Source organism: Alosa pseudoharengus, unplaced genomic scaffold (assembly GCF_046254945.1).
Source record: "Alosa pseudoharengus isolate Yale_2024_CS ecotype anadromous, Long Island Sound unplaced genomic scaffold, YU_APseudo_1.1 YU_APseudo_1.1_scf_23, whole genome shotgun sequence".
Lineage (NCBI taxonomy): Eukaryota > Metazoa > Chordata > Actinopteri > Clupeiformes > Clupeidae > Alosa > Alosa pseudoharengus.
In genome coordinates, this window is record NW_027468685.1 from 20433737 (window position 1) to 20448591 (window position 14855).

Sequence of the window (14855 nt, forward strand, 5' to 3'; positions counted from 1 at the left end):
AGAGAGAGAGAGAGGAAGAGAACAAGCATTTGGACTGTAGTTTGTTGGGCTCATCAATGAGGTAAAGTGCATATCTGCATTGAAAAAGCCACCAATTAATCGGGGAAAAGAAGGACTGGTTTGACTATTAATATCATGAGTTAAACGGTATGGATTTAAAAATACATTACATCGCACAAGGCTACTTTGGCAATTGACTGGCCTTTTATCACCTTGCCGATAAAACCTATTAAATCAGTTGGAAGAGACAAATTACCATGACTCCAAAGGTTTTTTTCCTCCACATAAAGGGTGGACACAAAGTCAAAAGAAAAACTCTTCTTTTATTCCAAGACACTTCATACATTAAGACTGTACACCTGTTCAATTATATTCCAATTACGCCTCATGCCTACAAATACATCTTCAGTTATATTCAGTTTGTTCCACCTTTGCAGTGTCAGCTGTGTCCATTTTTTCCCACATTCATGAAATTTCTCTTCGAGTTGTAACCTTTAGCTTTAAAACCTTTCAGCCTTCGTCTCCCTCCATGTGACCTTTGACCTTCAGTAACCTGCCTCTGCCTGTAGCCGTGTTTAAATCTCTCCTTTCTCTCCTCCGTCACCGATCTGCACCATAACTCACCCTTCCCCCCCTTTTAACCTCTCCTCCGTTCACCTTTCTCTCTCTCAGGCCCTGAAGCAACATGCGCTCCCATTCTCCATCTATCTGTCTATTGAGCTCTTACCCTTCATCCCTCGTGCTCTCTCTCGTTCACCTTTTCATTTATCTGGTCCTGTCTTCCCAGTTCATGCACCAATTCCTCTGACACCATGTTCTGTCTCTGTTGCTCATCCGGTCTGTCTCCATTCTTCTACTTTCTTTCTATCTCCCTCTCTTCTTCTTCTTCTTCTTCTTCTTCTCTCTCTGTCTCTCTCTCTCTCGGTCTTTTCAAAACTGTGCTTTCACTCTCCACCTCTCTCTCTCTCTCTCTCTCTACTGGCCCGTCTCTGTGACGATGACCTCAATGGCATGTGACACGACAGGGCCCAGCTGCCCGGGATGCCCGTCGCCCAGGGCAACCGACGGGTGCATGAGCACCAGCGGAGCGGAGGGCGAGGGCGATGGGGAGGAGAGGGCCGGCGAGGGGGAGGGCGCGCCAGACGACGACGACTCCCCCAGAGGAAGAGCGGCGAACGCCGGGGCCGAGCCCGGCTGCGTGTGGAGCAGCAGGATGGTGTGCACCGCCGCCTGGCCCTCGCCCATGGCCGGGAGGACCAGGGCCTGAGTCTCGCCCTGGGGCACCGCCACCACCCCGCCGCTGGTCGTGCCCAGCCGATGGGCGAGTTTGCTGGGGAGGGTGGATGCGGCAGCAGGCGGTGGTGGCCGGGCGTGGGTCTTGCGGTGCTTGCCCAGGTTGGAGAGGGAGCGGAAGGTGCGCGGGCACAGCGGGCACGAGTAGGGCTTGTCGCCGCTGTGGGTGCGCGCGTGCTCCGCCAGGCGTGCCGCCAGCACGAAGCTGCGCCCGCACACGCTGCACACGAACGGACGCTCGTCGCTGTGCAGCCGCTCGTGGTCGCGCAGGTGTGGAATCTGCCGGAATCGCTTACCACACTGGGGGCACTGTAGATCAGGAGAGAGAGAGAGGGGGAGAGAGAGAGAGAGAGAGAGAGAGAGAGAGAGAGAGAGAGAGAGAGATGACCACAAACATAAACAACTCCAACGACACATAATTATTCATGAAACAAAATCAGTTGCTACACCAGGGTTTCCACACTTTCAGGAAATTCTCATTGAAGGATTTTACAATACTATTTCAAGCCTGTTTCCGTTCATTTCCCAGTCACATTTTGTTACCTGAACACAGAAGTTAATTTATGGTCTAACACTTTAATTTTTCTTCTGAAATATGCTAATACCCCTCCAGATGGCCAGCAATGAGGTTTGAGGGCACACTATTTATTCTAGGGGCAGTTCCAAGAAAGGAAGTGAACAAACTAACCACCTGACGGAGACATCTGTTTGCTGTACTTCAGTAGCATGTAGGAAAGTGGGTTCATCCGAACCAAAGTCCAATCCAGTGAGGGCAATCATTACTGCATCATTCTCGATGATTTATGGGTATTGAGTCTATTAGCCGGTGTGATCCATGCACTAATGTAACTAATGACTCATCATCAAAATCTTGAAAGAGGCGTAACAGGAGCTATGGACTAAGCTATGTGTCAATATTCCATGATGATTCATTGTGTCCTTCGAATCAATCATAATAACATACTGAATTACTTTAATAACTGAAGATTTGAGACTGCATATAATATACTCGGTACACCTCAACTTGCATTGTACTGTATGTACTTGCTCAATAGCTTGGTGTGAATTATTTCATTTCATTATAATTTTGTACTTTTCATTATACTTATACTATATAGAAAGTTATTATTTTGTACCTTTTAGCTGTTATCTGATGGGATAGTTCAGAGTGAAGAGGAAACGAGTAAGAGAGAGGGATGGGCAGTGGGTTCCAGGTGGCCAAAAACAATTCATTTACTTTTATTTTTTACTTTTCTATGTAGGACTTTGTGTATGATTGATACTCTCCGAAAAACATCCACGGCCTGTCGTTTCTCTTAGCGTCGGATACCCCTAGCACAGTTTGGTGCACTGAGGCCACCTCTAAAAAAACATCACGTTTTACTGTTCCGCCCAGTGGCTTAACCAACCAAGCTGAGCCGAGGCGAGTTTATATCCTTAAGCGTTATGGCCAGCCCCATGCCGCATGGCCTAATTGCTTTAGTGTTTTATTTCCTTTATTCCCTGAGGTTTCATTACTTTTGTAGCCCACTCCCCCCACTTGCACCTCTCCTCCTCCTCCTCCTCCTCCTCCTCTTTCTGGTTTGCTTGTGTTAAAGGTCCTCCTCCAGGTTTACTCACTGTGTTAAGAGGATAATGACTAAACAGCTATGAAACAAGTTTATGGCTTTTATGAGTCCAAAATGGCTGTGTTAGAAGGCTATTATTGCCCCAGTCTCCTCCACAACTGCGGCGACTGCCCACTGCCCACTTTGCGCTCGGCGTCTCACCTGAAAGGGCCGCTCCCCGGTGTGGATGCGGAGGTGCACGCTGAGCGAGGAGGCCGTGGTGAAGTCCTTGCCGCAGTCCTTGCAGTGGTATGGCCGCGGCTTCACGGCAGGGCCGGCGTTGTGGGCGGACGTTTCGTCTTCGGCGTCGGCGGACGAGGCGTCGTGGACCAGCAGGTGCTCCTGGAGCGTGGCCTCGGTGGCGAAGCGCTGGCGGCAGGGCGGGTGCGGGCAACGCAGCGGCGTGAGTCCGGCGTGCGCCAGCCGGTGCAGGTCCAGGCCTTGCTGCGTGACGCAGCGGTGACCGCAGAGGTCGCAGGTCAGCTGGCCCCGGCGGCGGCGACGCACGCGCCTCCCTGACGCTTCGTCCTCCTCGGCGCCGGCCGTGCCCGCCGGGTGCGTCTTGCGCGGGCAGATGGGCAGGTGGGCGTCCAGCTCAGACTGACCGAGGAACAGCTCGGGGCAGCGGGGGCAGGGAACGGGCTGCTTGCCTGAGAAAAGAGAGAGATTGGAAACAAGGGAGAAGAGTGAGGAGTGAGAAAGAGAGAGAGAGAGAGAGTGAGAGAGAGAGAGAGAGAGAGAAAGAGAGAAGCTTTTTCATGAGTGACTGGGAACACTTCAGGTGGAGCTCTGGAGAGAAGGTGAAATGACCCACTGCCTGAGGCTGCCCATCCCTCACCCTTCAACGCACCAATGCACGCCTCCCCCAAAAGGCCCACACTCACACAGACACACAGACACACACACACACACACACACACACACACACACACACACACACACACACACACACACACACACACACACACACACACACACACACACACACACACAGACACACACACACAAACACACCAACCCTGAGTAAAGCGATAAATACACAACAGAGACGCCAACAGAGAACACAAGCATTCGGCAAAGTCTATAAATGCACGCCTGCATGACTTACAACGATTACACAGAGTGGGTGGGAGAGAGGGGGAGAGGGAGAGAGAGAGAGAGAGAACGAAAGAGAGAAAATATGACTAGCAAACACACAAGGACTGCCGCCTTCATTTGTCAAAGTGACAAATAAATTTATGAGTCACGTTAGGAAGTCTTTTGTCTTCAGAGTAATATTTCCCTCATTATCCCCGCACCTCTGACGCAACTGAAACGGCCCATGAGCTGGAGGAGGGGTGGACGGGAGTGTGTGTGTGTGTGTGTGTGTGTGTGTGTGTGTGTGTGTGTGTATGTGGGGGGGGGGGTCATCTAGTACAGCTTCATTAGTCAAAAGATGTGGCTATTCACATGGGTAGAGGGGAATAGAACAATGGGGCTGGGGGGTTGGGGAGAGACGTTCGCCCAGTGCCTCTCTGCCCTTGACAGGGCTGCTGCCGGCGGGGTGTGTTGTGGGGGTGGGGGTGGGGGGGTTGTATGTCGGGTGGATGGGGGTGGAAGGGGAGGTTTGAGGGGGTCGTGTGGGGCGCATGACTCGTAATTTAATAACGCTAACAGAGACGTAAAAGATCAAGATAAATCAGCAGCTCCTAATATGGGAAGGGGAAGGGCCACACAGATCCATCATAGGCTGTGTAGGCTAGCCAGCCATGGCACTGTGGTGGCGTCAGGTTGGGGGGGTAGGGGTGGATGGGGCGTTGGGGGTTGGCTCTCTTCTCTGCTATTTTTTAAAAAACTTACAGCAATTGCTTTAGCATTTACAGATGTTGGCATCAATTACACTAAAGTTATTAAATTAAAAGTAATTAAATAATTTATTTAAATTACTTCATTAAAGTAATTAGGCAGCAACCACTGGGACAGCGCCTCATATTTTCTCTCTGTTCTCTTTCTAGCTCTTTCTTCCTTTCTAGCCTCTCCCTCTCTTTCTTTCGCTCTCATTTTCTACATCTTTCTCTCTGTCTCTCTCCATCTTGGTGTCTTGACTGGACAACGCCCTGAGGGGTTTCAGATGGGAGGCAGAGCAGATAGCCATGAACAGGAAGTTGGTTTAAGTCACGCGCACACACACACACACGCACACACACATTCCTACACACATCCCTGCAACATGCCTACACACATCCCTGCAATCACCTCTACATGCACTTGATATACACACACAATAGAGACGCTAACGCCACCACTGCACACACACATGCACACACACACACACACACACACACACACACACACACACACACACACACACACACACACACACACACACACACATACGCATATGCACACAAACACACACACTAACGCCACCACTGCACACACACATGCACACACACACACACACGCACACACGCACACGCACACGCACACGCACACACACACACACACACACACACAGATCATCAGAGACCAAAATATCCAACATGCCAAAAGTGTCTGAAAAAGACAGTCACGCAACGTGTGGCCGAGAATAACAACAGCTGACTACAGCAAGTCAGAAGTAGTTTAGTAATACCGAAGCTGGCAGACTCTACCCCTCACCCCCCCTCCCCCTCCCCTCCACTCCACTCCATTCTCACTCACACCCCCCCCTCCCCTTTCTCATACACACAGACACAGCTGGCGCACACACACATAGTGCACACACACATAGCACATACACATACACGTTGCGCACACATAGCGCACGCACACACACACACACACACACACAAAGTGCACGCACATGCACACGTACGCACACAGGCACGCACACGCACACACACACACACACACACACACACACACACACACACACACACACACACACACAAAGTGCACGCACATGCACACGTACGCACACAGGCACGCACACACACACACACACACACACACACACACACACACACACACACACACACACACACACACACACACACACACACACACACACACACACACACACACACACACACACACACACACACACACACACACACACACATTTCTGAATTTTATTGTACCTTGGTGTATGAGGGAATGCAGCTCCAGCCTCTTCTTGCGCAGAAAGGACTGTCCACACACGGAGCAGGAGAAAGGGTAGTTGCCAGTGTGCTTGTAGCTGCAGACAGAAACGACAAGCGAACACACACATTGAATGAACCCTGAACCCAACCCATACACCTGTGTGTGTGTGTGTGTGTGTCTCAGGACATGACCTCAGCCTTTCCCAAGGGACTGCGTTTGCATCTTTGCAGTCAAAACACAAGACATCACCATCACCCTGCGTCTTTGCGCTGGGCTATGGGATCTGCCAAAGCAGAGACCATTCACCGAACACCTGGTCAGTTCTTTTACGCTGAAATATTAATGAGAGAAGAAATGTCCTGCATGTTCTGTGCTTGGTGGATAGTGTGCACAGTTTAAGACTGAGTAGAATGCTTAATCCTAAAACACATGCCACTGCAACACACTATTTCTGTAGAAATTGTTGCTTAATTGAAGACAATAGCCCTCATGCAAGAGGCCAACAAATTTCATCTCATTTCTTATCAAATGAACATTCGAATTGAATGTTTTTGTTTTTAGTGCCCATCGATTTCTGGCATTCAACAATGTTTTCGTATTTTTGCTCCTCACTTAACAGAACTATCTTACAATTGATCAAGAGCACACTTACTTTGATTAAAAAACAATCTTGTTTTTACAGTCCACAAATGGTTCAATGCAAAGACACATCCATTTTAAATTTGAGGAACATAAAATAACACATGGATAATCAAGTTTTATTTAATCATTTTGAGATTATTTGAGAGTACTGAATAGGTTGTTGAATTTGTGAACTGTAGAAACACAGCTCTTGAATGGCTAACATACTGCTCTTAGATGCTCTCTTCCTGGTTTTATGCCAGACTCTTTGCACACAGCACCACCAACACTGCCCTTATATGCAGAGGTGGGAAGTAGCAAATTATAACTACTCAGATACGGTACTGCACTTTCACTTCCATACATTTGATGGGTGGGACAATAATATGGTTATGGTTATGGTTATGGATTTAGCAGACGCCTTTGTCCAAAGCGAGTGATAATAATAGCAGTGGCACAAAAGGGGGTAGCCAAAAACAATGGTCACATTATATGGTAATGGAAGACTTCTTTGTCAAATCTAATGCTTCATACGGATATTTAGGCCTACAGCTGACAAAACAGTACCTGATTCAAGTTATGTATGTTAAGTAGTTCATAGTTCCCTATGCTAAAATTTAACAAATCAGCCACACGCTTCTAGTTTATGATCCAAGTGGGATTCATTCAGCACACCAGAGTAAGAGTAGATTTGGATGGGTAAGAATGTTTGGGGCATCTGGAGTTCTCTTGATAGAAGAATTTTAAGAGAAAATATAAGAGAAATTAAAGACAATGTTGGTTCATGTTTTCATGTAAATTTTAAATAAGGTGAATAATTTGATGAATAACACATTGACTCATTTTTCTTCTGCATAGAAATGACTACATTCCCGTATAATTTCCTGAAAGTGGGCCAGTTTTTTTTTCTTTCATATCTTAAAGGTGGACTCCTGCTGTCATCTTGCCTGTAGTTAGGTAGGCCGGCATCATGACACATTGGTCATTATAGAGTTGGCAGTTTGCACTTACAGAGTACTACTCTTAGCCTCTCCTTCCATCACACAGACAGGTAGACAGATAGAGGAAGGATGAGAGAAAGAAAGAGAGAAAGAGGGGCAGGAAAGGGTGGCACAAAGTATATGTATATCGGAACTCATTGTGTTCAACTATTCATTTTAAGAGAGCCAACAGCAAATTATCTCTACATGCTGTACGCGAATCTGATCAAAATTTCCATATAATCAAGCCCCTTGGCTAAGTGCTTCCCAGTTCATTTTAAACACGTAGCGGCTGGCATAGCACACGTGGCCGTCATCGAGTTTACCACTCGTTCTGGTCTATTGAGCTAGCTCTGTTTCTCTCTCTTTCTTTCTTTCTTTCTTTCTTTCTTTCTTTCTTTCTCTCTCTCTCTTTCTCTTTCTCTCTTTCTCGCTCACATTGTCTCTCAGAAAGGCTGAGGGGGAGAGGGTTAAGCGGTCAGGCAAGTCGAGTGAAAATGACAATGTGGAATTAATAGCGCTATAAAAATAACATTAAAGAGCGTGGAGCGGGAAGACGTTTCCCTTCCCGCGCTCTCTCTCTCTCTCTCTTTCTCTCTCTCTCTCTCATTCTTTCGCCCCTCCATCTTAGGGACGGCGTCACGCTGCGACGGCTCCTCTCGGGCACCCTGGAGACTCCTTCAGAGCCGCCGACGTGCAGTTAGGGAGCTGGAGGGAGAGGATGGCCAGGACGGTGTTGCATCGAAAACATCACAATGTTTGTGAATTCATAAAGTGTGCGTGTGTGTGTATGTGTGTATACTGGAGATTGTGGGGGGGGGGGGGCTTTGAGGAGGGGTTGGACGTGTGACACCACTGGTGCTGCCTTGCTGGACCCATGACTTGGCCTGCAGGAGGGGGAATGGGGATGCGTTTTTGTTTTTTGTTGTTGTTGTGGCGTTGGCGGAGAAGAGGGGCAGCGCGCGGGCACAGGTTTGGTTTTTAATGGGGGATTTAATCGGATTGGAAATCAGGGGCCCCCCATGAAAGCTAATGAGATGTGTCACTGAGGGATTACTTCCGCTCACGCGGCCCGGCCTGATGACGGGAGTGCTCCGGAGTGTTCCGTCCGCTCGAGCGTCTAATCCAAACACCAGCCCCTGGCATGGGGCAGGGTGGTGTGTGTGTGTGTGTGTGTGTGTGTGTGTGTGTGTGTGTTTGTGTGTGTTTGTGTGGGTGGGTGGATGGGTATGTGTGGTAACAAGCATCCCTGTGTGGACCGAGGAGCGGAGAGCTGGCATCCTAAGTTGGGAGCCTGTTTCAAAGGGACACTGCCAGCCACCGCTGCTGGCTGGTCCGAGATGGAGCATCTCATTGGACACGCTGTAAAACACTTGGCCTGACAACGTGAACGCTGGGATGCAGCTAGCAGCATTCGCTAACACTGGCCTACAAATGCCAATCTGCATTACATGCTATGGGACGAGCCTGAGAGGGTGACATCTGAGCCGTTATCCACATGCTACAGTTGCCGCTTCTGCATTTTTGCTAAGAAGGCAATATTGCTTAATATGCAGTAGGCCTACTCGTGGTGCTATTGTTTTGCTTTGTCCATACCTATTAGGCCCGTTCAATATGCATACAGTGATGTACAACTCTGGTGTAACCAAGGAGAAAATTAATTTCTTTAGCAAGATAGGATAAATAGACCAAAACAAAAGCAGAAAATATATACACTCAAAGAAAAAGAATGTGGCTTGCTAGTTAGGTCCAATTCAGAGCCCTCTGATGAAGAGTTGTCCAAAGGAGCCTTTAGCATCATAGTAATCACTTCTCTGTAACACAGAACCCTTAAAGCATAGTTCCCCCAGGGCAAAGGTCAGGCGAAAAACCTTCAGGCTCCACACCCCAGACCCTTAAACCTTATTTCAACTCAATAAGCATTATTTGAAACCTTTGAAACATCATTTGAATGACATCTGTCATTTAAAAAGCTCACCTGTGCACCTGCAGTTGTGCTTGCGTGCGGAAGCTGGCCGGGCAGTCAGCGCAGGCGTATGACCGAGGGGCCCCATCCTGTCCAGGCTGCGCCTGTTGCCGGGCGTCCTGCCGCTCGTGGAGCAGCGCGTGCTGCTTGAGCGAGCCGGCGTGCGCGAAACCACGGCCGCAGCGCTCGCACACGTGGGGGCGTTCGTCGGAGCCGGCGTCGGCGGTGCCGCTGTGCGTGTGCCGGTGGCGGCCCAGATTGCTCTTGTAGGCGAAGACCTTGGGGCAGAGGTCGCAGCGGTGCGGCTTGTGGCCCGAGTGGGACTGCAGGTGGGCGCGCAGGTGGCACCGGCGCTTGAAGGTCTGGCCGCAGTGGGGGCATGGCTCCACGCTGGCAGACATCGTGAAGACAGGACCAATAGGATGGGGATGGACGACAGCTGAATCAGTCATAGTTTCCGTGGTTCTAACTGCCCCTTCTCCCACTGCTTCTATAAAGTATAACATTTATAACATTTGTTAAATGTACAGTTTGAAAGTGCTTCTGATCTACAGGCAATTCACTTGACTTGATATAGACTTGGACATGGACAGTTACCAAGACAACCAAAAAGTAATTTGAATCAAAACGGCTGTGACTTTCATGCAACGAGTTGAAATAACATTAGTCATTAAATTGGCAATGTAAACATGTATTTATAAACCATAAAAACTTAAAAGAGTTCTGAGAAAACTTTTTCAGGGCAGACTGTAAGGTTATTATTTACAGAGCTTAACTTTGCCTCAGAAATGCTGATGAATGTCATATCAAATCCATACTACAATCAACATATACAATGAAGTGTCAACAACGATACTATGAAACGTGATCCAACCACCTGACTTCATTTGGGGGGTAGACTCTTGGCTGACCAGTCCAGCCCGTGCTGGGGATGCCTCAGTGGACTGCGCCGGACCCTGCTGCCGGTGCTGCCGCTGGTGGTAGAGGAAGAGTGTGGTGTTCATGAACTCCTTCCCGCAGACCTGGCAGCAGTGCAGCGCCCCCTCCAGGCCGTGGCGGGCCTTGCGGTGGCTGGCCAGAGCCTCCAGGGAGCCCAGGGCTGCCCCGCAGCACACGCACAGGAACGTCCGGTCCAGACTCGTCTCCTCCGAGGGGGAAGAGACGTGGGCCTCCGCACAGGTCGAGGGGGATGACTCGGAACCATGTTTAGAGGAACTCAGAACCTCTATCGTTTGTTGTTCTTTTTCTGCTATTGCCTCGTCCTTGGAGCTCCCTTCTCCCCCCGCCTCTATCCCCTGGTAGGAATGGTCAAAGGTCGCCAATTTCTCACTGCACTGTGACACCTCGACCTTCTCCCCATCCCCCTCTTCCATCCTTTCGACCTTCATAGGGGGCTCAGGTTCAGCCATGTCGACACTCTCGCTCTTCTCCTTCTCCACCTCCTTCTTCTCGCACTCTCTCTCTCCCTCCGTTAGTGGCCCTTTCCTAGCCTCCTGGCCGCACTGGCCCAGCTTGTTGTGCCGCTGCCACAGGGGGAGCGACTCGAACAGGAGCCCGCACTCGCCGCACTGGTAGCGAATCAGCGGGGCGGCCGCAGGTGTGCTGGACGGGCCGGCCTGACTGGCCTGCCGTGGTGGGGCCCTCCTCGGGGGAGGCCGCGTGCCCAGCAGCAAGCCGTTGAGCTTGGCTGCGTCCACCGCCACCGCTGAGCCGGGCGGCAGCACCGGGGGACGGCGCTGGCCCGGCGCCCGATCTGGAACAATAGCCGACAGGCTGTCCAGGGCCTGGTGATGTGGATCAGGACCAGCCTGGACCGGGCCAGCGGGCAGGGACTGTCCGGCGGGAGCATTTGCATACAATTCAGCAGCCTGGAGCAGATAGAAAGCGAAGCGGGGAGGACAACAGGGGAGATTTTACGTGAGAGTTGTACACTGAACAATGAAGTGAATTAAATGAATGAACAAAGAACAGATGGGGCTTTCGGCTGCCCAGCGAGACATGAACCATGAATTAAAGTGACATTAGCATCAGTATCAAGACAGATTAATTAGATGAGCCTGAACTCCAGTGATTTTCACTCTGATTTCCACTGAGCGCTGCAGTACCTCAGCCTGTGCAGGAGGGGGAGCTATGGCATTGTTGGCAGTCTGACAGGTGAGTTGATGAACAAGCACCTCCTCAAGCGACTGGAAGAGTTTGTAGCAGGGACACATGTAGAGGGAGGACTCTCCATCCATTTCCCCTGCTTTGGAAAACACACAGTTACTAGTTATATGGACGACGTCAAACACACAGAGCAAATAACTATTTTCACTTTCTTTCCCAAATATAGTAGCCTAACTTTACTTTTAAATGCAAAGTACAGCAGGCAAAGTGTACGTATACAACTACAGCCTCTTCAGTGATCACTTCCAGACAAATTAAGCCTACTTTAGGAGGGACACTCTCACACATGCAATCAACCCAAAAAAGGCAGCTACTTAGAGGCAAGCAGAGTGCCTCTAATCATTCACCAAGCACATGTTGGTGGTGAGAGAGAGAGAGAGAGAGAGAGAGAGAGAGAGAGAGAGAGAGAGAGAGAGAGAGAGAGAGAGAGCAGGCAGAATGACATGCTGGAACTGGAATGACATTAGCTGTGCAATCCAGGGCCCTTGGGTGTGAAACAGCCGGCATGAGTCCCTCGTTTTTTCCTATTTCCCTCTTTCCTTTCTCCCTCTCTCTCTCTCCCTCACTCTCTCTCTGTCCCTGTGTCTCTCTTTCTTCTTTATTGGATTCTCGGTGTGTGTTTGTCTGAGAAGCCTACTGCTGCAGACAGATGGCCATTCACAAACAGTTTGGCTGAGGACCCATTCGCCACCCCCACGCACATATGCAACGAGCAGACAATGACCTGCCGTGCAGAACGGATCACACGAGCACATGCTCAACTGCTTGCACTCCACTGTTTAAGTGCCTCAGCATGTAGCTGAGTATGTTTGTACGCAACTCTGTGTGTGTGTGTGTGTGTGTGTGTATGTGTGTGTGTTTGTTTTGCGTGGCTGGTTTTGAACGTCTAGCTATCTTCTTGTTCCATCTCCAGTGGCTTGCTCGTCTATCAAGGCGCCGTAATGACAATGACACCGCGCCCTCGATGAGAGGAACACCTGGTGATCTGCCCATTGAATCAGGATTTAGATAGTGGCAGCATGGATGTCATTTCCTGTGCCGTGTGCGCTGCTGGCGGCGCGAGCGTTTCACCCGCAACAGACTCAGACGGGATATGAGAGATCGTTCGATACACCTGCTCTGTGCACTCTGTCTCTTCACATTGACACTGGGAACAGGGCAGACGTCTGCGTGGCTTGCCTCCACCTTCACCTCCACGGTCTCATGTCTAGGTGTTTGTAATGTGACATTTCTAGAAGATTCTTCTGTTAAATCAAGAATGACACACTAAATAGGCCTATGGTTGTGGTATAATTCTATACAGAGTACATCTAAAATTGGTTGTTTTTTCCCCAGTGTGGCCTTAAGAAAAGAGATGATGGAAACATGACATCCCTGCCCTCTTGCAAATTAACTCTTGACCTTTGTGCTGTTAATTCTCTTCTTTTGCTGTTGAGGTAAATCACGTCAAGGTTGCCTTTAGTAGGCTACAACCAGATGGCAGGCAGGTCAACCTCACTCCTTAATCATCTCGCAAGCATCACTTCTGAAGCAGCTTTCACCTAAAGACAGTGGAGTTAAGCATCTCCTCGTCACGACTCTGTTTCACAAGGGGAAAGGGCACATGACTCACTCCCTTAGCTCTGGGTTAGAGAGCTATTCATACGCTGGCAGTGAAAGGGTTACGGTGCGGTGCTGGATAGAAAGGCATTGGCACCCATGATGACAGCAAGTTTAGCTGGGAGGCAGAGAGACTGACAGACTTTGGAGATGAAGCCCGGCGGTCTAACAGCACATAATGTGCATACAGTGAGGATTTTGCAAGGAGATGAAACCATTTTGTTTTTTAATCCTCTAAAAGCGTTGGCACGGAGTTCTGCTTGCGCTCGGCACAAGGCACTAGAGGGGAGATCTTTCTTTACTGATTAAAGCAAATTAGGGAGAGAAATGTTGGCAGTTAATGTGTAGGTTGTTTCCAGGCAACACCACTTTATACTCCAGCAGCAAAATCTTTGTGGATGGCTAAGGGCACCAGCAGCATGCAACTTGTCAAACTCTAAACCTATGAAGTCTGATTTTCTAAACAATACAAACCATGAGAAATCACCCTCACTGTAAAAGAAAGGTGTGAGGGTCGATGGTCATAGCATATTAATATGGGTAGGCCTACTTAAAATGATGGGTTTTACATCCATGAGCAAAAATGAGGTTACATCTCCCCCTGGTGGAGTTCTAGAATAACCAGTTTCTAGGAATCTCTGGATCTAATAGGCCTAGGTTTAATTAGAATAAGGTTAGTTCGTAAAACGTTAATTCTTGCAAAAAAAGATATTTGTTTCCGGTTATTATTATTTTCTAGTCCTACAACAAAACATTGTAAAAATCTTGTGAAAATCGGGCGGACTCGCGGTTTATGTGTTAAAATACAAATTATCAACCCAATGTTTGCCAAAATAGTAAGAAACAATACTGGAAAACAATAAAGCGATTCTGATGAACTAAGATCTGCTATCCCAGCTGTCTCCACAAAGTCTGCAACGCCATTGTGGATTCTATGGTACAATGGCCGCTCCTTGCCACGCCAAATGTCTATGTCCCTTGTCCGGTGGAAAAGGCAAAAAGTATCACACTTGGCAGCGACAGTCGACAGTGGACGTGTTTTGAATAAACCACGAACGATACACTTGTATCAGTGTAATTCATAGCTTTACTTACTTTTCCGTAGCCACAGTTAACACAATCTTTCTTGCGACGAGTAGCGAACTGCCAACATCCCTCTTCTCGATTGGTTGGAGTGCTACGAGTGCCAGCCAATAGTAAACAAGCACAGTTATTCAATTGGCGTCATATGTCAGCGACGAGTATTTTTCTTTTACTGTCCATCTATGCATTTGGAATGCTTTCATGTATATTACCTTACTGTTTATGTGCATTAAGCTACACATCTGTGTGTTTTGTCGTCATTTCCTTTTTTTTTTTTTTTATTACGATCTACTTGATCTTCCTAGATAGACTAATCCCACATTCAAGCCTATGCCTTACATCATCCTGCAACCCACACGTGTCTTGCTTTCAGGACCTGCATCTTTCAGTCTTCCTACTGATCAGTCTCATACCTTCTTTTAAAACACACACACA

The 14855-nt window shown here is 48.7% G+C and overlaps 1 protein-coding gene across 1 annotated transcript; it reads right to left on the reverse strand.

The window, feature by feature from the left end:
* Nucleotides 1-303: 303 nt before the first annotated feature.
* On the reverse strand, nt 304-14488 carry LOC143140849 (uncharacterized). The gene is made up of 7 exons (XM_076301971.1): nt 14433-14488; nt 11678-11817; nt 10450-11440; nt 9585-10062; nt 6002-6099; nt 3063-3550; nt 304-1602 (listed from the first exon to the last, which is right to left on the reverse strand). Exons 2-7 carry the CDS (start codon nt 11807-11809, stop codon nt 976-978), a joined length of 2814 nt encoding a protein of 937 aa, XP_076158086.1. The 5' UTR covers nt 11810-11817; nt 14433-14488; the 3' UTR covers nt 304-975.
* Nucleotides 14489-14855: the final 367 nt, after the last annotated feature.

Coding starts and splice junctions, on each gene's coding strand:
- LOC143140849 (XM_076301971.1), bottom strand. CDS start 11,809: ATGGATGGAGAGTCCTCCCTCTACATGTGTCCCTGCTACAAACTCTTC. Junction 11,441..11,677: donor CCCCTCCTGCACAGGCTGAG/GTACTGCAGCGC, acceptor TATCTGCTCCAG/GCTGCTGAATTGTATGCAAA. Junction 1,603..3,062: donor CCGGGGAGCGGCCCTTTCAG/GTGAGACGCCGA, acceptor CCTGATCTACAG/TGCCCCCAGTGTGGTAAGCG.